At 50.9% G+C, this 27,640-nt stretch overlaps 1 protein-coding gene across 1 annotated transcript in view; it reads right to left on the bottom strand.

The window, feature by feature from the left end:
• UNC45A (unc-45 myosin chaperone A) overlaps window positions 1-27,640 on the bottom strand; it is a 239,197-nt gene that overhangs the window by 38,868 nt on the left and 172,689 nt on the right. Inside the window, exon 18 of the mRNA XM_069625194.1 lies at window positions 15,131-15,248. Coding sequence (XP_069481295.1) covers window positions 15,131-15,248 — 118 coding nt within the window. The remainder of the gene's footprint in view (window positions 1-15,130; window positions 15,249-27,640) is intronic.

Genomic DNA, 27,640 nt, shown 5'->3' with positions numbered 1-27,640 from the left:
GTAGGAAAGGAGGTGTTGGGGTTGGCTCTTATGCTTGGATGTGTGCTGTGCTAGGATTGATGTCATCATCAGAATGTAGGCTGTGAGTGTGGAGTATGAGGTTAGAATGTTTGGAGTTGAATTGGTTCTAACCCAGGCAGTTACAATATGGGATATAAACAAAAGAGGGACTCCAAAACGTGCAGGCACTCAAATGGAGCAAACAGACATCTATAAACACAAGGGTGTGCCTGAACATACAAAGTCAAAAAATATCATTATTATAAAAATATCAGATATTTTTTGACTTTGTATGTTCAGGCACACCCTTGTGTTTATAGTTACAATATGTGAGCCTGGGTGGTGGGAGCCAGTGGGCTCTTATCCCTGATCCTCTTGATATCTCAATGACTTGATGACATCTGATCCTGCAACTAAGAAGCTAATAAAGTAACAACTAAGAGTACCTGGCCTGAGTATCCTGAGTGTCCTTGATGAGTGAACCCTATGACCAAGGAGTGTTCACAACAAGAAGGCCCTGATAATGGAAGAGGAACTGTAACCTCGTGCTGGAGAAGCTGGAGAAGCCCAGGAGTGTGCTATGCTTGAGAGTCCTGCCTTGTCCAGTGTTAAAAACGCGGGAAAGGGAGACCCCGGCCATAACATCCTGACTTATCATTTTGTGAACATTAACCCACACTCTTTTGTAACCTAGTGGTAAGGGTTGGCAATCGTTTTTTTTTTAGTTTAGGCCTTTTTATTTGACTAGACGCCACTAGGACTGTTTTACTATTAGTTGATTGTCGTAGCTTGCTCCCATCCTAGAGTTAGGTTTAGCTTAGGCGTTGTTAGGGAGAATTCTCAAAAAGGTGCTAATTCCTCTCTACCTTAGAGACACCCAGCTCTTTCGCTGAACTTTGGGACTTGGTACTTTTTAATTCTATTTGTTTTCTGTGTTTGTTTCTTTTGATTATGGAGTCTGACAAACTCCACAGGCATCATCTTTTACATTGTGTCACAGCACCTTCAGTGCAGTGGCACAGGGAAGTCTTTTAGATTTCCCAAGGTTTAAATACCTTCTCTGGAATAAACTACTGTTTCCCAGAGCAGTAAAGTGAAATGGACTTTACTTAGCATTATACTTGCTAGACCCAGCACACCGTATGTTACAATAAGGTGCTGGAGGGGTTACTATTAGTATTCCCTGCATCTAAATGATCATGTAACATTTTTATGTTACCCTTTCCTCAAGGAATGGCTGGTGGCAGTGGTTTCGTTCGGAACTACCATGGTTTGCATTTACCGCGGCAGTTCGCAGCTCCGGTAACGCTAATCGCGGGAGCCATCTTTTGCCAAATGGCGCAGAGCTATCCTTGACAAAATGGCCCCCGGTCTTCTTTTTTCACCATGTCTTTGTGGAAAGGTCCTTCTAGAGATTTTCTCTGCGTGCCAAACCAGGTTTGGTCTCTTTGTTCATTTTGCCTTTGGCGGGCTTCAGGAGTGAAACCCGCCTCTGGCTCTAGAGTGTCTATTGTAGGCAGGAAGTGAGGGAGGTGCCGAAACTCCCTGTTCTTAGTCTCCCAGGAGACCCAAATGCACTCTGTGTTGATTGGCTGGCTGACTGTCCGGCAAGGACAGCAACCCTTCTGGGTGACTGAGAGATAGGCTGGTATTAATGGGAGAGAACTGAATAAAAGGCAAGTCTTTTGGCTTGGAAGGCAGAGTCGACCACTGGACGAAGGAACTGAAGAAGAGCTTGAAGAGGATGCCTGGTGCAACTCCTAGACCGTTGGTTTGCCTGGTGAAGCCGTGCTGCAGTGCCAACTTGCCAAGTTCGCATCGACAGAGAAGAACAAGTTACTTTCTTACCTGGTAACGTTCTTCCGATGGGATGTTCCTCCGACGTATTCCAGATCTATGACAGGTAATCACCACAGCTGTGCTGCTTCGGAATTTTTTTTGGCGTCTGCGTCCATGACGTCGATACGCTCCCTCGAGGGCCTCCGTCGAGCCGACGTCACCGGATGTTATAAGTAGGACGCACGACGCCCGTAGCCTCAGTTGTAGTTTTTTTCCCCAGAACGTGTGGCACCAATCTTCTGCCAGTATGACTACAGAAAGCCTTGCGGATACTTAAGCTGCAATCGCATAAGAAATTCTGTAGAGGGGCAGGTCGGGAGGGTGCGATGTGGAATACGTCGGAGGAACATCCCATCGAAAGAACGTTACCAAGTAAGAAAGTAACTTGTTCTTCGAGGGGATTGTGTCCTCCGACGTATTCCACATCTATGACAGACTCCCAAAGCAGTACCAACATATGGAGGTGGGAAAAGAATTTAGAATTTTAGAATGCCCAATCAAATTGCAGAATAGAGGAAATGCCTTACCAAAGTCCAAATCTTGCCCATGGATAGAATCCAGGGAGTAGTGTTTGACAAAAGTATGGACAGAGGCCCATGTGGCTGCTTCACAAATGTTACGAATAGGACCCCCCTCTGCAGAGAAGTAGAGGCAGCCACACCCCTAGTAGAATGAGCACATAAGCCTACCGGAGGGTTCTTACCCGCCAAACGATAATATTCAGAGATTGTCAAGATAATCCATCTAGACAAAGTCTGCTTTGTAACAGCTTGTCCCAAACGCCTTCCAGCGCATCCTACAAAGAGCTGATCATCCACTCTGACCCGGGACATGCGTGAGATGTAGAAACTTAAAGCTCTCCTAGGATCCAACCTATGGAGCCTCTACTCTTCCTTACCAGGATGCAGAGGAGGATAGAACCCCGGAAGAATGACCTTCTGGCTCAAATGAAATTCCGACACAACCTTCGGAAGAAAAGAAGGACGATCCCTAAGGACAAACCTGTCCTTATGGAACACTGTGAAAGGTGGCTTGGCGGACAGTGCCTGCAACTCACTCACTCACTCTGCGAGCGGAAGTAACCGCAACTAAAAATACAGTTTTAAAGGTCAACAGTCTGAAAGGACAAGAATGTAATGCCTCAAACGGAGCTCCAATCAGGAACTTAATAACTAAGTTCAAATCCCAACCAGGCACCTGGAAAGGGGACGGCGGGAACACATTAGTGAGCCCTTTAAGAAACTGAAATCAAAGGAATCTTTAAATAAGAACACTCCTCAGACGAACGCTTAAATATGGACAGCGCCGCCAGGTAACCTTTAATGGTACCCACTTGCAGGCCCTTGTGGGCTAATGAAAGCAAAAAAGACAGAACCACAGGAATGGCACATGAAAAAGGATCCACATTCTTTACCCTGCACCAGTCGCAGAACTTTCTCCAACGGCAACAGTACAGGGACTTTGTTGTGGGCCTTCTGGCCGAAAACAACACCTCCATCAAGTCTTCAGGGAGGTCCCAATCCTTATAACTAAACCTTTCAGAAACCAAGCATGAAGGTTAAGAGACTTGACCTCTGGATGGAGAACCTGACTCCCCCCTCCCGTGAGAGCAGATCGTCTCAGTAGGGAAGACGGCGTGGAGGGCAGATGGACATGTCGAGAAGGTCCGGGTACCACGCTCTCCTGGCCCATGCCAGAGCAATGAGGATCATTAGGGAACCGAACCTCCGTAACCTCTGCAACATTTGCGGAATGACGGGGACTGGAGGAAACGCATACAGCAGTGGGAAGGACCACTCCACTACGAACGCGTCCGCTAAGGCTCCTCTTAGAGGAAATTCCCACGCACAGAATCTTTTGCACTTCCTGTTGACACTGGTGGTGAAGAGATCCACTTGTGGGGTCCCCCAAAGGGCAAAGATCTCCAAAAGAACTTCCTGAGCCAGCTCCCACTCGTGAGAGACCGTGCTCTGCCTGCTCAGAGCGTCCGCCGCCTCGTTTTCATCTCCGGCCAGATAAACTGCCGAGATCGAAATTTCCTGCTGGATGGCCCAGAACCAGAGATGCATTGCCTCTCTGCACAGAGGGAGTGACCCTACCCCCCCCTTTTGTTGAGGTAGTGCATGGCTACTGTGTTGTCCGTCAGAATCAGGACATTCTTCCCCCGCATAGTCGGCAGAAAAGCCTCCAGGGCTAGCTTGACGGCCCTCAGCTCCAACAGATTGATATTGAGTCTGGACTCCGACAGAGACCAACGACCGCTGACTGTCAACTCGTTGGCATGAGCTCCCCATCCCGTGAGGGATGCGTCCGCCACGATCGTTACCTCCGGCCAGGGTAGCCAAAATGGTGCACCCCGCATCAGATTGCCTTCGACGGCCCACCACCGAAGATCCCGGGCGACCGAGGGCGGCACCTGAACGGGATCCGACATCCTGCCGGAGGACTGCGACCACTGCATCTTGAGAACCCACTGCAGAGATCTCATCCGCAGCCTGGCCTCTGGCACCAGTAGAATGCAGGATGCCATGAGGCCGAGCAACCTCAAGAACTCGAACGCAGGGAGACTCTGGGCATGTTGAAACTTGTTCACCATCTGCAGAATGTGATGAGCCCTTACCTGGGGAGGCGAACACTGCACTGGGGACGTGTCGAGCACAGCCCTGATGTACTGGAGCTGTTGGGAAGGTGTCAGATGCGACTTCTTGAATTTGAGGGAGAAGTTCAGCTTGTGGAGGGAGCGTCAGGTGAGACTGAGGTGAGCCAATGCTTGTTCTGGAGAGCGTGCACATATCAGCCATTCATCCAGGTAGGGGTAGACGTGAATCCCCCCCCCCGTCCTGAGATACGCTGCCACCACCACCATTAGCTTGGAGAAGACCCTCGGGCGGAGGTCAATCCGAATGGCAGGACCCAAAACTGAAAGTGCGAGTCGCCAGCCGCAAACCTCAGGTACTTTCTGTGCTTAGGATGAATCAGCACATGAAAGTAAGCATCCTGTAGGTCCAGAGACACCAACCAATCCTGAAGTTGAACGGCCTGGAGGACTTGAGAAAGAGTAAGCATCTTGAACTTGTCCTTCCTGAGAAGTTTGTTCAACCAACGTAAATCCAGGATGGGTCTCATTCCTCCCTCTTTCTTTGGAATAAAAAAATATGAGGAATACCAACCCTTGTTCCTCTCCGCTACAGGCACCAGATCTATAGCGTCTTTCTCTAGCAGGGTCAAGATTTCCTGCACAAGGAGCAGATCCTGAAGCTTCAAAGAGAGAGTCCCCGGTGGATTGTCGTGAGGCTGCTTTAGAAAGGGAAGGCAGTAACCATGGGTTATTGTATCCCGAACCCACGCATCTGAAGTAATGGCTCGCCATTCTTCTAGATGCTCAGACAGCCTGCCCCCAACCGGCGAACCATGGGACCTCATTACTGTTATGGAGCGGCTGCGGCAGTGCCTGAAGGCAACAAGGCAGCTGCCTGAGCAGCTTTTTCACCTCTGTTAACCCGACCACCACGGGTACTTTTTCGCTGACCCCTTTGACTGGCGGCACCTCTCGTTCTACCAAAAGAGGAGTAGTAACTAAAAGAACCTCCCCTCCACTGACGTCCCCTAAGACGAAAAGGCGGAGGTCGATGCACAGCTGCGCTCAAAGATTTCGCAGCCGCTTTTGAGGTCTGCAACCTCTCAAGGCTCTCGTCAGCCTTGCTGCAAAACAAATGCGCGCCATCAAAGGGCATGTTCAAAAGACAGGCTTGCACATCCGGAGCAAAACCCGACTTCCGCAACCACGCAAACCTTCGTATCACGGTGCTCGCAGCCATGGACCAGCTAGCACTGTCGGCCGTGTCCAAACCTGACTCAAGGGATTTACACATGGCATCCTTGCCATCTTGCATGAGAGCAAGGAACCCATCCCTTTCTTCCCCCTCGGGAATATGCTCGGCCACTAACGAAACACAATTCCACAGTGTGTGTGAAAATCTTGCCAAGGCACAAGTGGGGTTGGCTGACTTCAATGCCATATTCTCAGCAGAAAATACCTTGCGTGCCCAACCGTCGAAGCGTTTGTTGTCCCTATCCGGAGGGATGGTAAGGTACGCCACCTGCCTCGATGTGGCCGTAGCCGCCTGAACCACCAAACTCTCGGGAGTGGGGTGAGATTAAAAGGTAGCTGGGTTTGCTACCGGAAGGGCGGTATTTTTTGGTTAACGACTTGTTAACAGCCGTAAGAGATTCCGGAGACTGTCAAGCAGCCGCCACCCTTTTCTGTAATGTCAGATGAAAAGGTAACACCGGGTCAGAGGACGGACCTTGATCTAAAATGTCCGTTAGATTATCTTGCACAAAATCTTCAGGAGGACTGACCAGCCCAGATACTCTGTGACCCTAGCCTGTAGGGCGCCTCAGCATGAGCCCCATGCCAAGGCCTGCGAAATTCCACTTCCGGAGAAGTGTCCAAACCACTGGGATCATGAAGAGTTTGCCTCAACTCTTCCAACTGGTTGTCTCCTGAAAAGACAGGAGCTACATCAGGCTCAACAGGGTCCAGATCGAAGTCTGACCTCTCCTCCTCATATAGGTCATCCAGAGGAAGGTAAAAACCCTGCCTCGGGACAGAAGAGGGTCTGGAGTCCACCACCGGCCTCACAGACTTAGAAGTAGCCTTCCTAGGAGGATCCACAGCACAGGGACCTCCAAAGGTAAATTTCGGGCAAAAACACCCAAAGGCGTCGAAGGCTTTGGTGTCGACGTCGAGAACGGTGCCGATGGCGCCAAGGGCTGGAACAAAGACACAGCTTTGACGTTGGTATGAGCCCTTGCCCGGTTTCTGCGGTCTCGCTTGAGATGAGGACCGAGACCGGGAAGCACGTCTCTTGCGACTATCCTGAACATTGTCCGAAAGTGACCTTGAAGGTTCCCGATGAGTTGCGTCGAGGACCTGAGCCCGAAGTCGTGCGAGCCACGGTACGAGACCGTTCCTTGCCGGCTTCGTCAGAAGGCACGGATGGAACTGTGCCCTGCGATTAAAGAATCGCCAACATCTGCTCCGGAAAAGCAGCCCATTCCTCTGAGGTCGAGGACTTGGTCGGACAAGCCACTTTCCTCACAGCACCATCCTACGAGGAGGACGGGAAAGGCGACCAGTGACGGTGCTTCCTAGAATGCTGAGACGAGGACGACGAATGGCAGGAACCACTCCGAGGCGAGACTCCCGGGACTCCTCCCGGCGCGGAAACTCGCCCCTCGAGTCATCAATGGACATCCCCTTGGACTTAGATTTACGGGATTTACTGGGTTTAGAACCCCTACCTACCTGTAGCTTTCCCTTACGCTCCCGCAAGGCCTTCGCAGTCAACGACTGGCATTTGGAACAGTAGTCAGTGTTGTGACTCTCGCCCAAGCACCACAAACGACTGCGATGCGGGTCGGTTATCGACATTTTAGACTTGCAGTCCCGGCAAGTCTTGAAGCCAGTCCGCGGAGTCGCAGGGGTCGAAGAAGACATCTTCACAAGGTAAAACACGAGGCACTCAGTCTCCGAAGCAAACACGTTTGCGGAAAAAACAGATCTGAGGCTACCGGCGCTGTGCGTCCTATTTATAACATCCTGTGACGTCGCCTTCGACAGAGGCCTTCGAGGGACGTCGACCCGACACCATCGACGCAGGACACCCTCTTCCGAAAAAGTTTCAGAACTACACAGCTGTGGACATTACATGTCAAAGATGTGCAATATGTTGGAGGACACAATCCATTCGAAGCCCCTGCAAGGACGACTTCTCCCTTTAAGTTGGTGGGACCAATCAACTCCAAAGTAAGCCACCTTGACACCCATCTCGGAGTTGGATGAATTTCCTCAGAGTTGCTGCAGGAAACCGTAAAGCCAGGGAGAGGGACACCAGATTGTGTGCGTTACTTTTAAACTGGCCTAAAGCTTTTGGAAGATCCTCCGAACTCCCACAAAGCAGGTCTGACCAAGCCTGAGCCCCCCTCAGCAGAGTGCAGGACCCCAGAAGCAAGGACAGTCCACCTTGACAGCCAGGAACCGCGTTGTTGCTATTAGCGGTAGCTGAAATGCGAAACAGCCACTGAAAGTGAAGTTTGCCGGTTGCAGGTTTTGACAGTCCCAGTGCACTGCAGGAGTCCCCCGACATCCTCCCACTTGTCCCCACGACTGTGGCCCAGGAACAGTGAGATCTGCAGAGCTGCACAGGAACGGAAAGTCATCAGCTGCATCTTTTCTTCTTTACCAAGGTACTGTAAAACAAGTCTGAGAGAACTTACATCTTACTGTAGAAGTGCTTGTAACTTACACAACTCACAAGTCTAATCAGCTTGTGGCCCTACATTTGATTCTTCTTTTCATCAAAGTCTCCTAGGAACTTGTGCAAAGACTTTTCCATTTTCCTACCAGAAGTGCTTTCTCCTATCCAAGACTTTTGACCATTGACTTTGGCTTAGCCTATTGAATTGAATGACTTTTCTAGTGAACTCTAAAAGTATCTGCACTGCTTAAGAAATTTGTGATCTTTTGTGTTCCAATAACCTTTGCCTTTTACGAACTTTTAAAGAGTGTTCTGTATGCCAACAGTAAGGTATTAATGTCCCCAGCACCCTTGTTACTGAAGTCACCTGGGGGTGTAGGTTGTGTCTGTGGGCCATCCCAAAAGGGCCTGGTCTGATCCAGAAACTCAGAGTGTACAATATTGAAGTATATTTGTGGGTTACTATTCTATTGCTCCCTTCTAAAGAAGGCTTTATAAGGGACTGATAAATAAATTATTAATGGTTTATGCACGAAACCTTGAGTGTAAGAGTTTATTTGAATACCTGTAACTGTGAATCTTTGTGTAACTCCACTACAGCTCACATTTCCCCTCTTGAGATAAGCCTGGCTGCTCAACATGCTACCATAATTGTGTAGTACAAGCTTATACCAAAAGTTGGTTTTCCTATAACTGCAGTCATAGTTGTTTGTAGTGTTGCCAGAGGGTACTGCATTCAAACTTTGCCTAACAAGTGTCACAGAGAAATCCTTTAGATTTCTCATAAGGTTTAAATACCTTTTCTTGTGTGAACTACTGTTCCCAAGAATAGTAAAGTGAAATTGACTTACCTTTTCTCTTTGTGGGTCCAGCACACACCATCCTATGTGGAGTGCTGGGGGTGTTACCTAGTACCCCCTTATCCTACATTCTCATGTTACATTTTGTATGTTACCCTCAGTACTTTAAATGGCTGGTGGTGGTTTAATTTTCCTACCATTGTGCTTTTCTACAGCAGGCTGAATCCTCAGCTGCAGTATAGCACCCATGGCTGAGCTTTCTGTCAAAATGGGCCGGTCTTCTTTTTTCACCTGGCTTTCCGTTTGTGAGGTCTTTCTTGGGTTTTACTCTCCGCGCTGAGCCAGGTTTGAGGCCTTAGTTTGTTTTGCCTTTGGCGGGCTTCAGCCCTGAAGCCCGCCTCTGGCTCCAGTGTGTCTGAAAAGGCAGGATATGAGGGTGGGTCCCGAAACTCCCATGTCCTTTGTCTCTAGGAATGCCTTAATGCAGCCAGTCTTGATTGGCTGGCTGTCCTTTAAGGACAGCCACCCTGCTGTGTGATTGACAGACTATGCTGTGCATGGATGGGAGAAACCTGCTTAGAAGGCGAGGGTTTTGGGACTAGAGTCAGTCGACCACTGGGAGAAACACCCGACAAAACCGTGAACGAAGCTTGCAGCATCCTCCTGGACCTTTTGAATTGCCCAGTGAAGCCCTGCTGCTGTGCTGAACCTCCTTTTTCTGATCAAGAAGAGACTCTCCGGAAGGGACCAACTAACCGAGACGAACTCCACTGGACCATTTTCCCTGATTGGCTGTACATCTTCGCTGCTGCAAAAACCAAGTGCCAGGGGTCGAGAAATCCGTAGTAGAGTGCAACGTCTGCAATCTGACCAGAAACTCAAGGAGTCTCTAAGGACCCTCCAGAAGCAGGACGACCAGAGCTCGAGTCCCCTCACCTGAGTGCAGGACCCAAGGAGTGAAGGAAGCCCAACTGGTATCCGAGATCCGCAGTGGTGCTGTTTATTGAGCGATGAAACCGGAAAGTGCAGCTGATCCGAAAAAGAGCCCGTAGCTGTCAACGACCTCCAAATTGCTGCTGCAGGAGCCCTTCAGACGTCCTTTCCCTTGTCCCCAGGACCAAGGCTCAGGAACCCATGGTCTGCAACACTGAAACAGGACAGAATCCAGCTGGACCACTCTTCTTCAAACCAGAACAGTCTCAGTGTCTTTTTGAGCTATTCTTTTCTCAGATGAGACTTGCATTGGCTTACCTTAGAGTGGATCCCAACTCTACTTTTTACAGGCTTAACGTCTTGTGACCCTACAATGATTTCTACAAAACTCTCTAACTTTCTGCAAGACTTTTATTTATCTACGAAGTGACTCTGCTCCATAGACTGTGCTTCAATTGACTTTGGTTGTCCTGGCTCCCTGCAGACCCTTCTAGTACATGGACTTTGATATTTCTGTCCCTCATAGGTGGTAACTTGTCCTAAACTGTTATTGCTGGGAAAGGCCTGTCTAGACTTCATTGGAAGATTTAAGTATACTCACATGCCCTGAGAACCTGTTTAACCTTTTCCTTCCTTTAACCTTTCCTTTGTGCAACCTCAGAATCTGCAAGTATAAAAAGTGATATATAAATGCCATTACTGTCCTTGTGAATGAAGTGTGTAAAAAAATCTCTAAAGAGTATCCACTAACTTGCGCTGATTCTGGAAAAGGATTAAAGAATATTTGATTGTTACCTACCTTGCCCTTTTTAAAGAACGCTTATTTGAAAATTGATGTTAAATAAATAACTGTTTATAACGGAAACCTTGAGTGCAAGTGTTACTGGCTACTTGCATTTGCGAATTTCATTGCTACAGCTCTACAACTCACATGTACCCCTCTTGAGATAGGCCTGGCTGCTCAGTCACACTACCAACCTGTGTAGTACAGACCTTTACCAAAAGGTGGGTTACCTAATACCAAGCAGATAAGTGTTGTGTAGTCTCACACAGTGTTACTACATCAATTCTTACCCAACACTCACTGTGGCAGCCTTCAGTGAGAACAGCCTTTGCACCTTCCACAGTATGGCTGCTACCCTCTCTCCCAAGGACCACACCAAGCAAGAGACTGTGCATTCTGCAATGGTGTCAAGCAGGACTTTGGATAATTGACAGAGAACCCCAGATTCGCCAGCAGCCGGGTGGTCCTCTCCATGTGTTTGACGGCTATGTCCCTTGACTTGGCCCGGATGAGCCAGTCGTCGAGGTATGGGTACACGTGTATCCCCTGTAGATGTAGATGGGCTGCCACTGGTGCCAGGCACTTCGTAAACACCCTGGGCGCCGACTTCAGGCCGAAAGGGAGAGCCTTGAATTGGCAATGTCTTCCCAGAACCACAAAGCGCAGGAACTTCTGATGCTTCCCATGAATGGGGACCTGAAAGTATGGGTCCTCCATATCCAGCGACATCAAGAAGTCTCCTTCCTCCAGTTGGCCGAGCACATGCTGCAACGTGACCATCCTGAATTTTTGGGACTTCAGGTACTTGTTGAGACGTCAAAGGTCTAGAATGGTCTTTTTTACTAAGAAGTATCTGACTCCGGATCCCCAGAGTCATCTTGGAACTAGCTCTATCACCCCTTTCCTAGCAGGGCCTGTACCTCCTGCAAAAGCTGAGGGATGTGCTGCTCCTGCCGGGCCACTGGAGGGATCCACTGACACTTTTGTTGAAACTCCAGGGTTTGTCTGTGGGTGATAGCATCCAGCACCCACCTGTAGGTGGAGATCTTTTTCTACTCGCTGACGAAACTAGCCAGCCAGCCTCCTACAGGGGTGCATGGGTGGGGGCCTGATGTCCAGGCCGGTTTAGTCCTGCTTCGGCGCCAGCGTTCCACCTTGGGAGTGGCGACAACGCTGGCCACCTCCATCGAAAGCCTTGGAACGGACTGTGTAGGCCTCCTTGGTCGTGGACAGGGAGGGTTGACGGTAAGATGAGGAACCTCCATTGATGTAGTGGACTTTACGCCAGAGACACGAAAGGAAGGGCAGTGTTGCTGAAGAGTGCCCAGGGCACAAGCCCTCTCTGTGTCAGTCTTGATGGGCTGTAAGGACTCGTCAACCGTCTTTCGAAAGAGGTTGTCATTGAAGGGCATGTCCAGTACCCTCGTTTGGACCTCCTGGCGTAAATTGGTGACCTTCAGCCAGGCTCGACTATGGAGGCAGAAACTGTTCCCCATCTGTCGGAAGCCTGTGTCGGCGATATCCTGGGCCACTGTGATGGCATGGTCCGGCACCACCTCCCCTTCCTGGAGGAGAGAGATCGCCTCCACCCGTTTGTCGTCAGGCAGGAAATCCAGAATCGGGGTCATTTTGTACCACAGTTCCCTGTCGTGCCTAGTCAGGATCGCCAGTGCCTTGGCCACCTTGACGGTCAATGCAGCCGAGTAGATGACCCTTTTCCCCATGGCGTCCAACTCGCTATCCGGAGGGACAGATGACGCAGATGAGGGGTTAGATCTCTTCCTCGCAGCCACCGATACCACCGAGTCTGGCGATGGTTGTGACCGTAGGCACCTGGGTGCAGACTCCGGCACCCAGTATTTTTTCTCTAGACTTTCCTGGGTTCTTCATTAAGGCCAGACCCTCCTCCCAAATGACTTCCAAGAGGGGCAGCACCATGATGGTCTTCCTTTTTGTCTTGCACCTCTGGTAGAGGAAACCTTCCTTTTTGGTCTCTTCGGGTGTCAGTTGGAAGAGCTCAGACGCTCTGGTGACCATGGCATGAAACAACCCCACTTCATCCGGTGGGGACGCCCTTGGCTGTGGCGAGCCGTCCACTGTGGGTGTGTCCATCCCTGTGTCCTGATCCCTTGGGGGGAAAGGTGCGGAGGTTAATGAGGTGGTGCTGGGTGACGCTTCCTCTTTTTCGCTGGAGGTTGATCCGTGGCTACCAGAGTCACCAGGGCCACCCAGGCATCCTTTTCTGAATTTCCGACAACAATGTGTGTAGGGTCGAGAGGATGTCCAGTGATACATCTCTTGGAGTTGGGGTGGCAGGCCTACTAGGCCCTGCGCCGTCAGCATTTCTGCCGTCGCCCCTCCGTCACGTCCTCGTGGTTTGTGTATATGGACTCCTGGTCTTCCTCATCCGCGGAAGAAAAAATCAGTTCCTTGGAGTACGACTTGCCCTAATGACTCCCTTCACCCCCCTTTTTTGCATCTTGAGGGGTCGGAGTTGGACTTGGCTCCGGCATCCTCTTTTCCGGTGTCCTCACCACGGCCCCAGCCTAGGCATCCCACCTCGGGGGCAGGGACACTCTGGGTGCAGCCGGGGCTACCTTGACCGGGTCAGCCCCTTTGGCCTTCGAGAGAGCGGCGCTACCATCTCGATCGTCGACGATTGTTCCTGCGCCGCCTGGGCCTTCTTAGGCAGGTTGGTCGCCTTTTACTGTACCTTAGGCTTCTCCCGCAGTCAATGGTACGCGAGACCCTCCTCTGCTGATAACCAAGCCAGGGAAGGACGCTGATCTCGGTGGTTCCAACCGTGACTCCAAGAATAAAGAAAGGCAAGCGATTCATCAAAGCCTCTGAGTCGAGGGGTGAATCAATAAGACACCGAACTGTGTTAAACGAAAAGTAGCCACCGGCTAATTTGAACTTTGAAAGACAATGATACGATTGAGGAAAGAGGGGGAAAACCAGTAACAGAGAATCCCGGCACCACATGGGTGCTCAGGGAGGAAACTCTGGGAGATTACCCAATGGTAGAAACTACCAAAATCAGAATCCCTTGGGAAGCGGCGAAAAGAGGTCAAAGTGACCATACAGGGGTCTTGTAAAATCCTCTGTATCGTCGAAAGTATTTGACCTACAGCTGATTGAGAAGCAAAGGGAAATGAATCCTGCTTGGTGAAATGAGCGCATGAACAGTGTGTTGTAAAAGTTGGCGACAGTGAATCCGGAAGAGGGAAGCCGACAATCAGGAACGGAGCCTGAAGTACTGTTTAAAAAGACATTAAGACTTGTGAATGTAAAAAGGTATTGGAAGACCAGGGGAAGTGAATTGTCCCCCATATGAAGTGGGTCCGAGCCCGGTCGAGGGAGATCCAGGGGTGAAAAGCTATCACCCAAAGTTCATTGAGAAAGCAACCGTTCAATTGATTGGTTGAATACGTCATGTGAGGGGTTGGCGCACAAAAGAGGAGGACCCAGAGGTGAATCCATCACTCAACATGAACTGTGGAAAATAACTTTTTGTTTGTTTGTTGTGGAATACATCAGGCCTCGAAGGCAGGAGACCTTTGGGAAAAGAGACTTGGACATCGAAGAGCCCGATAGTTGATACGTAACTGTCAGCTCGTGCTGAGAAAGCTCGAGCGTGTGCTATGCTCCACAGCTCCACCTTGCCTCGTGCGAACCTGGCAATCACATCCTGATTTATGATTTGAGAACACTTTTCTTTTTTGAAACCCTATCCCACACCACTCCTATAATTAGTTGTAAGGACTTGGCAATAGGTTTTTCTTATTATAGGCCCTTCTATTTGACACAATGCCACTAGGACTGTCTTATTTTTCATTTGATGGTCGACGCTTGCTCCCACCTTAGATTTAGATTTAGATTAGGCGTTTTTCCACCCTTCATTCATTGCTCAATCAAAACCCTTGAACTGTGATCACTTGCGTATGTCTTTACTGTTGCCACCATGAATTCCTTACATTAGTCTGTGTTCTACTGAGCCGAAAAGCAACTAAGTGTAAGTTACACAAAAAAATCTGTGTTATCCTGAATGTGGTTATAGGTTTCTGCTGTTTCTTGAATGAGTGTTCCACTATTCAGAAAAGTATACTTGCAGGTTGGTTTACTAAGTGATTTCTCAACTGAGTGTCACTGCACAACTTCTAAGGTATTTTTTATAATACTTTTGGTTGGAAGTGTTTCTGTTGAATCCATGGTATACCACAAGTTCTTTGTACCTTCCTACAGCCCTCTCTCCCTCCTAAGGTAATCCTGGCTGCTCAGTCTAAACTACCATATACTCAGGTGGTACATACTTATACTAAGGGTGGAGTCTTGTACAGTCTCAGTTGAATGGTTTTACTAAGCTTTTCGTTGGACTTCAGAAAAACTGCCCTAACAGGAGCGTGATGCTTGCCATGTTATTATTTCTCCCAACACACTTGTTTGGAAGTCACTACACTGCCACCCCTTTTTATTTTACATGAACCCCAGCCCCCGCCTTTGCTCCCTACCTCTTTACTCATTGCCATGTTGCACATGCACTCTGTGGCAGCCAATCTGATCATGTCGTGTTCTTCGAACATGTAGCCCTCAATCATCGGCACAGCCTTCTCCTTGATGATTTTCTGCCTGTAAAAATGAAAATAAAACAGTGAGCCGCTTCCTCACCAAGCGTGGCATCGGTGGCCGCAAAGGGAATGTGTAAGCAAGTACCCCATACCTGTGCTGTTCTCATCAATCTAAGAACATGGATGGTGGACAGTCAGCAGCCTCTCTCATATCACTAGTGAAAGTTCACAGTGGGCCTACTGATCACTTCACTCACTAAGATAGCAGTGGCCAGGCACTCTGCAGGGGGATACAGGATACTCTAATATGCAGAATAAAGCAAAGTCCACGCAAGTGGCACACTTACATACTTCATATCGTATTGTTGCAGAGCTATGGGGTTCCGACAGGGGGAAATGTTAACCTGATTCCACATAACCAGAGGTGGCGTGTTTGTGAGAATATCAGTTGTGACTTTAAGCAGCAGCCCTATGGAAGGGTTCGGAGTGGTCAACCTAGGTGATGAGTAAGGGCTTTTTACACTTGGCCTTTACTCTCTCAAGGTCACGCAGGCTGATCACTTAGTCAGATTTAGGAGATCAGGAGTAGGTGTGCACATGCAATTAGAGATAGCCAAGTAGTAGATTTCCACTGTACTATGTTCATTCATCAACAATCGTTTTTTCAATGTTTTTTTTTCCAGAATTGTCTTTCTTATAAAATTCATCTACATTTTTATTTTGGGAGATGGGAGGTTCCCCCAACCTGCCTCTCCCCTATTAATTTTACACGATTCCCCACACCCACATATATTTCTCAATTATTTTTTTTTTTAGAGAAGAAACATTTGGAAAAAAACCAGGAAAAATTGAAATGGTATACCGATTTCCACACAGAAGCATACACATACACCATTTTTAAGGCCTTAACACAAATGCATGTAAAACATAATTATGCTATGTACTACAAAAGAAACTAGCTAGCAATATCAGTACACATGGCGGGTGATCTAAGAGAACAATAGCAAACTAGCTAGCAATATCAGTACACGTGGCGGGTGATCTAAGAGCAACAGCAAACTAGCTAGCAATATCAGTAGACGTGGCGGGTGATCTAAGAGAATAATACCAAACTAGCTAGCAATATCAACAGACATGGCGGGTGATCTAAGAGAACAATACCAAACTAGCCAGCAATATCAGTAAATGTGGCGGGTGATCTAAAAGAACAATAGCAAACTAGCTAGCAATATCAGTAGACATGGCGGGTGATCTAAGAGAATAGCAAACTTTGCTAGCAATATCAGTAGACGTGGCGGGTGAGCTAAGAGAACAATCGCCAACAGATGTTTTATTATTTCCAGGCACACTCGAGTATCCGACATCGCATGTGAATGCGTGAACTGAACACTATGTTGCAGCTTTGTAAACCGCCTCTATTGGTATATTTGCAAAGAAGGCTGGGTTGCTCCAGTACCACGTGTAGTGGTTCTAGGGGCAAAAAGGAAGAGGATTATGAGCCAGAGTCTAATAGTCGAATACAGTGAATAATTCATGTTGGGGGATTTTTACAAACATCACCGTCTGGGGCAGGACTTCGGAAAGCCCACCTTGGATGGGATGTCCATTTCAAATATGAAATGTCCAAGAGAAAAAATAAAACAAGTAATTTGACCGAAAATAACTTTGGTTTGGTCTCCCGCTGACATTTCTTGCAACCCGCTATCCACAACCCCCTTACTTACCTTCTGGCCCGGCGGCACACATCGCAGTGTGCCACAGACTCTGCCACCCCTCTACAACGCTGGTTCCCTTCACTTACATGCATGGGAACCGGCGCAACACGGTGGTCTCTCTTTTTCTTTTTGAACTTGATCATGTAGGTCGCGGGGGACACCACTGCAACCCCCGCTTTCCGTCTTCACTATTATCACACTGAATGTGAGATTTGACCGGAATTTTCAGCTGTTCGAAAATTTCATTCAGCTGAATTCGGTCAAATCTACCATTGTTTTTTTTATTTTCGATTTTGTATACGGATTCCCCTTGGATGTATAAGCCCACACCCCTAGAATCAGCCTGAACTACCCAAGGGTAGAGCGGCGAGCAGCCATTCTTACTCGGAGGAGGGAGGAGGGCTGTAGTTAGGTACAAAGACCTCAAAGCACACCTTAGTCCAAGAAAACACTAACACACTTAATAGTTATATATAAAAATAGACATTTATTATGTAGTCTAAAGCATACTATTAACGTTCTAAGTACATATATAGAGTATAAGATCACTTGCAATAGTCATTCAATGGTAAACTACAGATGGACTTAGGTAACTACTTTAGAACCAGTGTTCAAGGGCAGGTGTTTTACCGATAAGAGTACAAAGGGTTGTCCACCCAATGTTACTCTATGGAGACCTGAGGGGTAGCAGGATACAAGCTATCTGCAGCCCCCAGTGTTAGGGAGATTTATCGTTTTTATGCTTCATCCTCTCTCCTAGTGAGACCCCCGGCACTTGTTGCTGGACATTTGGACCTTTTTCTGAAATCCTGAATGAGTGGAGCCTTTTTCCACTCATTTATTCTTATGCGCTCCCTCTTTTGGAACCCTATTCTTTGTGTTTTTACCTGTCCTATGGCCGGCAGAGGCTTGTGATGGCCCTCGTATGCTTCTTTGATGGCTAAGACCATCCAGCAGGATATGGAGGCCTTGGAGCTTCGTCTTTAGTATCAGCAAAAAATGTAGGAAGGACCATTTCCTCGTTCAAGTGGAAAGCAGACGGCACCTTGGGCAGAAATGCTGGGTGTGTCCGCAGGACTACTTTGCCCCTGTGAAAGGAAGTATATGGTTCTGAGGCGACCACTGCCTGGATTTCGCTGACTCTACGAGCCGAGATGAGGCCGACCAGTAAGGTCGTCTTGATGGTGACCAGCCTGATGTCTGCGGATTCCATTTGTTCAAGCGGTTTGTGCGCCAGGGCGCCCAAGACTATGTTAAGGTCTCACACGGGGTGCTGCCTCTTGATGGGCGGGTAGAGCCTTGCGAGCCCCGTCAAATGTTTCTTGACGATAGGATTGGAGGAAGAGAAGGTCCCCTCCTCCAAGTTCCTTTAAGCCCCTACTGCTGCGAGGTATATACGGCAGGTGACCACCTGGATCCCCGAGTGGGCGAGGTGTGCCGAGAAGGAGAGCACGTCGTCCAAAGTACATGCCAGGGGATCGATTTCCTTAAAGTCTGCCCAGTGGCAGAACCTGGTCCATTTACTTTTATACTGGGCCCTGGTAGCCTTGCGTCCTGTATGATTTCCAGATTAGCCTGGGAGAGCCTGAGGTGCCGCAGCGTTACCTGCTCAGGTACCACGCTGTTAGGGCTAGTTTCTGTGGCACGGAGTGGATGACCCTGCCCCCCCTGCTGCACCAGTAGATGAGCCTCCGAGAGGCTGAGCAGCTGCGAAAACCATGGCCTGGCAAGCCACCGTGGAGCTACTAGAATTATGTTGAGTTGGCGAGACTCCTTGATCTTGCAAATCGCTCTGTAAATCAGCGGAGTGGGCGGGAAGGCGTAAGCCGTCATATCGTCCCACTGAAGCCGAAATGCGTCGCCCAGGGAGCCGGGACCCTGTCACTACCAGGAGGCAAACTGAGGGCATTTCTTGTTGTGCCAGGTGGCAAAGAGATCCACCTGGGGATGACCCCACCTGTTGAAGATCTCCTGACGATCTCCATAACAAGGTAGTTTAGCTGCCACTCGTAATTGTCTTCTCCCAACGTGCTGAGCCTGTCCGCCTCCAGGTTGGATTCCCCCGGGAGGTCGACTGCCATGAGATAGATGTCGTTTTCCAAGTCCCACTTCCACATGCTGATTGCCAGTCTGCACAGAGGAGGGGATCTGGTGCCTCCCTGCTTGTTGATGTGGTACATGCTGGTAGAGTTGTCTGTCTGCATGAGGACAACCTTGCCCCTGAGAAGCGGGAGGAATGCTCTGAGCTCTAGCCAGATGGCGTTCAGCTCTAACCAATTGATGTGGTATTCCTGCTCCTGTCAAGTCCAGGTGCCGTGGACCGAGATTGTCCAGGGTGGCTCCCCAGCCATTGAGGGAGGAGTCTGTGGTGATGGTGGCCTGCAGAGGGGGGGGCGGCCAAAAGGGCTTGCACGTCCGCAGGTTGCAGTCCCTAGACCACCATGCTAGGTCCGGATGGAGAGATGGAGGAATGTTGATCATCACGGATTGGGAGCCCTGCTCCCGATTTCACGAGGCCGCAAAGTGCAATTGAATCCTCCTCATCCTCAGTCTCGTGTGTGGAACGGCTAATAGGACAGCCATCAAGAGATGCTGGTACCACCAAGCTGAGGTCACCCCTCTGCTGAGGAAGTGGGTGGTGGCCATCTTGATGGCCGAGATCTTGTCCTCCGACGGAAATACCTTCTCGGAGCACGTGTCCCAGATGAGGCCCAAGAATGTTAGTGTCTGCATGGGCTGCAGCTGCGACTTCTTGAGATTGAGCGAGAAGCCCAGATCGTGCAGTGTGTTCATAAGGGCATGGGAAGAGTGGTGAACCGCTTCTGGAGATGTAGCCCTGACGAGCCAGTCATCGAGTTATGGGCAGATGTGGAGGCCCTGCGCTCTGAGGAGGGCAGCCACCATATTCATGAGCCTGGTGAAGACCCTGGGGCCCGAATTGAGGCCAAAGGGAAGGACCTTGTATTGAAAATGGTAGCCCATGATCCTGAACAGTAGGAAAGAACGATGGGGCTGCCCAAATCGGGACGTGTAGGTACGTGTCCTTCAGATCCAGGGAGCACATCCAGTCTCCCTTGCACAAGGTCTCCGCTATAAAAGCTGGCATAACCATCTTGAATTTTTGTAGGGCTAAGGAGAGGTTGATAGTGGAAAGGTCCAGCACAACTCTCAGGCCCACCTGGTTCTTCTTCGGAATGACGAAAATCCTGGAGTAAAAGCCCAAGCCTTGCTGGGACTTCCTCCACTAACTGGCTCTCTATGGGCGACCGGATCTCCGCCAGAAGAGTTGCTGTCCCAACCTGAGGGGAGGGGAGGGGAGGGGAGGAGAGGCTGGGATAGGAAGGCGGTACCCTGTGGATGCTAAGGAGAGGATCCAGGGGTCCGCGAAATTCTGGCACCAGAAATGTGCATGGAGTGCAAGCCTGCACCCTTGGAGGCTGTCGCGGAGGAGGGGGACTGGAAAAAGTCCTTACTTCCCCCCACCCCCTTTTGTTGCTTGCTCCGGTTCTGAGACGGCGAGTGGTCCGGCTGCCTGGATCTCTGTTCCTGGAAGCCGCAGAACCCTCTATACGTATGCCCTCTGTCGGAGCGCTGCTGTGACTGGGTGTACGACTTGGGGGTGGTCTTTGTCAAGATGGATAAAGACTTGGCCGTTTGTGAGCTTTTTTTCTTCTTGTCCAGCTCTTCATCTGCGGTGGAGTGGAAGAGGCCCCCCCCCACGAACGGTAGATCTAATATTCGTTCCTAGACCTCCGGGTTGAATTTCGTGACTCGGAGCCAGGCTGTCCTCATGTCCGTTGCGATACAGATGGCATGGCCCCATGAGGCCCTGCGCATGAGGCGTCAGCTGGGGAGCCGGAGGCAGCGGCTGCACCGGGGCTGGTGGTGCTGGCGGAGGCGCTTGTGTTGCCGCTAGCATAGTTGGGAGGACTTCCCCGATGGCGTCCTTGACGCTTGACGATAACCCCCATCCGAGGTGACTTCATGAGCCTGAGGAACCTCTCTAAGAACCCCTCTTCACTGGCCTGAGAGGTGGTAGGGGGTACTGACGGGGTAGCTGAGGGCTGCTGGAGGTGCTGCATACCCTGACCATATGGATGCAGTGGAAAGCTGCCCTGCACATAAGAAGGATAGGCTGTAGGCCACATACCTGGTTGAGGCCAGTCCCACCTTGGAGCTACTAGAATTATGTTGAGTTGGCGAGACTCCTTGATCTTGCAAATCGCTCTGTAAATCAGCGGAGTGGGCGGGAAGGCGTAAGCCGTCATATCGTCCCACTGAAGCCGAAATGCGTCGCCCAGGGAGCCGGGTCCCTGTCACTACCAGGAGGCAAACTGAGGGCATTTCTTGTTGTGCCAGGTGGCAAAGAGATCCACCTGGGGATGACCCCACCTGTTGAAGGTCTCCTGACGATCTCCATAACAAGGTAGTTTAGCTGACACTCGTAATTGTCTTCTCCCAACGTGCTGAGCCTGTCCGCCTCCAGGTTGGATTCCCCCGGGAGGTCGACTGCCGTGAGATAGATGTCGTTTTCCAAGTCCCACTTCCACATGCTGATTGCCAGTCTGCACAGAGGAGGGGATCTGGTGCCTCCCTGCTTGTTGATGTGGTACATGCTGGTAGAGTTGTCTGTCTGCATGAGGACAACCTTGCCCCTGAGAAGCGGGAGGAATGCTCTGAGCTCTAGCCAGATGGCGTTCAGCTCTAACCAATTGATGTGGTATTCCTGCTCCTGTCAAGTCCAGGTGCCGTGGACCGAGATTGTCCAGGGTGGCTCCCCAGCCATTGAGGGAGGAGTCTGTGGTGATGGTGGCCTGCAGAGGGGGCAGGGGGGGGCGGCCAAAAGGGCTTGCACGTCCGCAGGTTGCAGTCCCTAGACCACCATGCTAGGTCCGGGTGGAGAGATGGAGGAATGTTGATCATCACGGATTGGGAGCCCTGCTCCCGATTTCACGAGGCCGCAAAGTGCAACTGAATCCTCCTCATCCTCAGTCTCGTGTGTGGAACGGCTAATAGGACAGCCACCAAGAGATGCTGGTACCACCAAGCTGAGGTCACCTCTCTGCTGAGGAAGTGGGTGGTGGCCATCTTGATGGCCGAGATCTTGTCCTCCGACGGAAATACCTTCTCGGAGCACGTGTCCCAGATGAGGCCCAAGAATGTTAGTGTCTGCATGGGCTGCAGCTGCGACTTCTTGAGATTGAGCGAGAAGCCCAGATCGTGCAGTGTGTTCATAAGGGCATGGGAAGAGTGGTGAACCGCTTCTGGAGATGTAGCCCTGACGAGCCAGTCATCGAGTTATGGGCAGATGTGGAGGCCCTGCGCTCTGAGGAGGGCAGCCACCATATTCATGAGCCTGGTGAAGACCCTGGGGCCCGAATTGAGGCCAAAGGGAAGGACCTTGTATTGAAAATGGTAGCCCATGATCCTGAACAGTAGGAAAGAACGATGGGGCTGCCCAAATCGGGACGTGTAGGTACGTGTCCTTCAGATCCAGGGAGCACATCCAGTCTCCCTTGCACAAGGTCTCCGCTATAAAAGCTGGCATAACCATCTTGAATTTTTGTAGGGCTAAGGAGAGGTTGATAGTGGAAAGGTCCAGCACAACTCTCAGGCCCACCTGGTTCTTCTTCGGAATGACGAAAATCCTGGAGTAAAAGCCCAAGCCTTGCTGGGACTTCCTCCACTAACTGGCTCTCTTTGGGCGACCGGATCTCCGCCAGAAGAGTTGCTGTCCCAACCTGAGGGGAGGGGAGGGGAGGAGAGGAGAGGCTGGGATAGGAAGGCGGTACCCTGTGGATGCTAAGGAGAGGATCCAGGGGTCCGCGAAATTCTGGCACCAGAAATGTGCATGGAGTGCAAGCCTGCACCCTTGGAGGCTGTCGCGGAGGAGGGGGACTGGAAAAAGTCCTTACTTCCCCCCACCCCCTTTTGTTGCTTGCTCCGGTTCTGAGACGGCGAGTGGTCCGGCTGCCTGGATCTCTGTTCCTGGAAGCCGCAGAACCCTCTATACGTATGCCCTCTGTCGGAGCGCTGCTGTGACTGGGTGTACGACTTGGGGGTGGTCTTTTTCAAGATGGATAAAGACTTGGCCGTTTGTGAGCTTTTTTTCTTCTTGTCCAGCTCTTCATCTGCGGTGGAGTGGAAGAGGCCCCCCCCCCCACGAACGGTAGATCTAATATTCGTTCCTAGACCTCCGGGTTGAATTTCGTGACTCGGAGCCAGGCTGTCCTCATGTCCGTTGCGATACAGATGGCATGGCCCCATGAGGCCCTGCGCATGAGGCGTCAGCTGGGGAGCCGGAGGCAGCGGCTGCACCGGGGCTGGTGGTGCTGGCGGAGGCGCTTGTGTTGCCGCTAGCATAGTTGGGAGGACTTCCCCGATGGCGTCCTTGACGCTTGACGATAACCCCCATCCGAGGTGACTTCATGAGCCTGAGGAACCTCTCTAAGAACCCCTCTTCACTGGCCTGAGAGGTGGTAGGGGGTACTGACGGGGTAGCTGAGGGCTGCTGGAGGTGCTGCATACCCTGACCATATGGATGCAGTGGAAAGCTGCCCTGCACATAAGAAGGATAGGCTGTAGGCCACATACCTGGTTGAGGCCAGTCCCACCTTGACACTCGTTCTTCACCGAACTCCTGGAATGGCGTCAGACGGGTGCCTCTGTCGGCGCGGTAGCCATCTTGTCGAGCTGCCTGCCACATGTATGCAACGTGTTGCTCGGCTCGCTGGGCCCAGCCTCCCTCAAGACTCTTGTGTGTGGATCACGAGGTCTACCTTGCTACTCGTGCCTAGGCCCGGTAGGTGAGACACCCTCGACCCGGGGATCGGCAGAGCTGCGTTTAGGCGCCCCCTCAGGCGTATTGACGGTACTAGGGCATAGCCCCTCAGCCATATTGCCGGGACAAGGGCAAAACCCCTCGGATGACAATCCGGTACAAGAACCTTCCGGTCCCTCAACACTGCCACCGGGAGGATCCGAGGATCCCTCGGGCCGAAAACCGGTAGCTGCAGCAGCCTCGGTGCACGTTCTGGTACAGGGACCTGAACGGTCCCTGCCGCACGGGAGAGTCCTTGGAAAGGAGTCTCCTTTGCGGGGTGCGATGGAAAATAGCAGCCCTTCCTTGGGCATGGCTCAGTGGTTCACGAAGGTCTTGAGGTCCTCTGGAAACGACTTCTGGAAGAGCTCCCTCCACCTGGCTAGTCTGTTCTTCAGCGCTTTCAATGACAGCAAGCCACACGCTGTACAAGCTTGCCAACTGTGGTCTGGGCCAGGGCAACGTAGGCAGAGGGCGTGGGGGTCTGAATTTGGGAAGAGCCCGTTGCAGGATGGAACCTGCTGAATCCTGTGGAAGTCGACATGCGCTGGGGAGGGGGCGTGGCACCTGAGGACCGAGTACCTGAATGATAAAAAGGCAAAAAAGACAAAGAGAAGAAGTATCTGTGCGTGGAATTACATGGCCAAAGCCAAACCCAGGAGCGCTGGTGAATTCGGCACGTTCCTGTCGGCACGGAAAAGGGGACTGAGGTGTGGCGCCGGAGGGCGCAGTCAGGGCAGCACATTCTCCCTGGGCCACACCCCCATGTGCCTCTAAATTTAAAGGGGAAGGAGGCTTTTCTGTTGAAAAAGGTTCCGTCTGTCGTCCCATGGAAGGGATGCCCATGCAGTATGCAGGAAAGGGGACGGGCCGTAAGAGTACATTCACTCTCTCGCTGCAGCCTTGGCTGATCTCTGCAATATCTCTTGTCACTGGAGTCTTCCCAAATTCTCTTAAGCACTCCCTTGTACATCCTCTGCTCAAGAAACCCTCTGCCGACCCCTCCATTCCAGCAAACTACCGCCCCATCTCCAACACCCCTTTCCTGGGCAAACTCCTGGAGAAGTTGGCTATCTCTCAGCTCACCCTCCACACTGAATCTGCTTGCTGCCTCCACGACCATAAGTCTGGCTTTAGAGCATCCAGAGGCACGGAAACTGCTCTTCTGAACCCCCGTGAAGACCTGCTCTCAAATCTGGACACTAACACTCCTTCAGCCCTTATTCTTCTTGACCTCTACTCTGCCTTTGACACAGTAAACTACAACACCCTGATCGCACATCTCTGTGATACCCTTGGAATCACAGGTCAGGCTCTGGCGTGGTTAACCTCCTTCCTTTCCGACCGCCCATCCCAGGTGGAATTTGGGTCCTTTCTCTCTTCTATCACTCTCTCAACTTGTGGCGTTCCTCAGGGCTCTATCCTTTCCCCCTGGTTCTTCAATGTCTACATGGATGTCTTGGCACATGTGATTGCCGCTTTCATCTCATCTCTAACTTCCAGTGCTATGCGGATGACACACAAATCTCCTTCAGGCTACCCTCAGCCACCTCCTCTACCTCGCTCATATCCGACTGTCTGTCCACAATTCAGTCATGGTGTGCTGCAAACGACCTCTGCCTCAATGGCAGTAAGGCAGAGATTGTTTGCATTGGGACCCCTGCTCCCGCTTTCCCACTTTCACTCTGGCCGTCCTCCTGTGGCCCTGCACCCTCACCCACCTGCGAGGCAAGAAACCTTGGCGTCATCTTCGCTACACGCTCTCCTCCACTCACATCTCGGACATCTCTAAAAAGTGCAACTACCAGCAGCACCTCCTCAGAGCTACTCTCCCTGTCTCAAGAGCACTGGTTCTCTCCAGGCTGGAAGACTGCAACAGCCTCTTTCTCAACCTCCCTGCCTCTGCTCTGCGCCCTCTGCAACTCATCCAGAACAGAACCGCAAGACTTATCCTTGGCCTCAACCCAGGGACCGGATCTCTCAGTGCAGAAATCCCTCCACTGGCTCCCCGTGGCTGCAAGGATCACGTTCAAGACCCGCTGCATAGTCCACAAGGCTTTCTGGGGCCTGGGACCTACCTATCTGCAACAATGCCTACCTAAATACTGTCCCTCGCGAGCCCTCCGCTCATCTACCTCCAACCTTCTGCGAGTGAGCACGTTCTCCAAGCAGAGATTTGGAGGGAGATCTTTATCCTCACCAGGGGCCTCCCTCTGGAATAGCCTCCCTGCCACCCTGTATCTTGAGCCTGATCTCCTTAATTTCCAGAAACTTCTTAAGACATTCCTCTTCTCTTCCTTCTCTCTCCTTCTACCCTGCCAATCTCTCTCTCAGCTCTATCCCTCTCTCCCTCCTTTTCCACACAGCTTGCCGCCTGGCCGCCTGGTGTACCTCAGAGTCCTACAGGTCCCTGGCAACGTCGCCAGTCCTCTCGCACTTGCCTCCGGGCCTGCACTTACTGCATTGTTACTGCACTTGGTCAATGACTCATGAGAATGGCAATCTTTCAGCACTTACCCAGTTTCTGACTAACTGGGCGCACTTGGATCCCCCCCACCCACCCCTGCACTTGTCCACCCACCCTCCCCTCTCCTGTACCGTCTGTGCACTTGCACAATCTGAACGTACCATGCCTTGAAGCTCATTTATCTATCTCCCCCGTCTCCCCTCCTTGTATGGTTGCGCTTCAATGCACTTGGAAAAAATGCAGAATCGTCGTCAGATGCATTTGCTGTTATCTACATTGTTAATTGTATTATATGCACTTACTTTGCCTATGCAGACTTGTATCGTTCAGCAAATCAAGGGCTCTGAATGGCTGGAGTTTTTCCCCCTTGTTCCCTCACTCCTTGAGCGCTTTGAAACACTTTCCTTGTGTATAGGCACTTTACAAATAAACGTGACCATATCATACCATTCTACCAACTATTGTGCCATTTTTGTACCGCAGGCTATGCCCATAGCCTCGGTAGTGCACTTCTTCCCCCCCCCCCCATTTACTAGCATGGTTCAACTTTGTTAGTCAAACTTCTTCTACCATTCTGGGAGGGGGAGGTCTGTGTGTGTGTTCTGCCTTTGGCAGGCAGGAAGTGGGGGAATAGTCTTCCACCCTCCTGTCCTTTGTCTGCCAGAGTGTCTGAATAGGTCCAGCTCCCACAGGGGGTCTGGCTGTCCTGATTGGACACCCAAACACTCCTTTCTGTAAAATGCTGAGAGAGATTGCAGAGGAGTTTGTGCTGGAAATGTATAAAAGGGGAGGCTTCTGGAGTGTAAAGCAAGTCGACCACAGGAAACGGAAGTAACCGAAGACGACCAGAGACGCCTGCATACACTTTGCAACACTGTGAAGCGACCACTGCTGTCTTGCCCCCGTATTCTATGCGACAGAGGAGTTCCGAAGAGGACGACTCCTTCCCTTTGGCTAGTGGGAGCAACCAGTCCCAAGATGAACTTTGAAACGAGCCATCTCCCGAGGTCCTAGGAGCTTCCAGAACTGCGGAACCCCAATACCAGGAGACCTGCTGCCCATTTCAAGTGCATCATCGTGGAAAGGACGAATCTATCAAAATCCGTGCAGAGCCTGTAAGGGCACCCCAAAGATCCGATCCCACTCGCCCAGACCCCCTCACCAGAGTATGGGACTGCAGGAAGCAAAGAAGATTGACCGGACGATCCGTGTCCTTTGTTGTTGCTGCTGAAAAGGCACCAAAACTGCACAGTGAACCAAAAAGTTGCTGAAAGTCATGCTACAGGTCCTTTCTCGAGACTGCTGCTGAGGGACACCGTCCATTGTCCTGCCTTTTGTCACCAGACCAAGGAATGCCGAGGATGGGTTCAGAGCTGCCACATCGTGGAGGAACCAACACAAACACTTTCTTCAAACCAAAGGTCCTGTGGGGAAAAAGGTATTGCTTACCC

This window comes from Ambystoma mexicanum, chromosome 11 (genome assembly GCF_040938575.1).
Source record: "Ambystoma mexicanum isolate Mex_15411 chromosome 11, UKY_AmexF1_1, whole genome shotgun sequence".
In the NCBI taxonomy this organism is placed as follows: domain Eukaryota; kingdom Metazoa; phylum Chordata; class Amphibia; order Caudata; family Ambystomatidae; genus Ambystoma; species Ambystoma mexicanum.
This window is presented reverse-complemented; position numbering and strand designations above follow the sequence as displayed.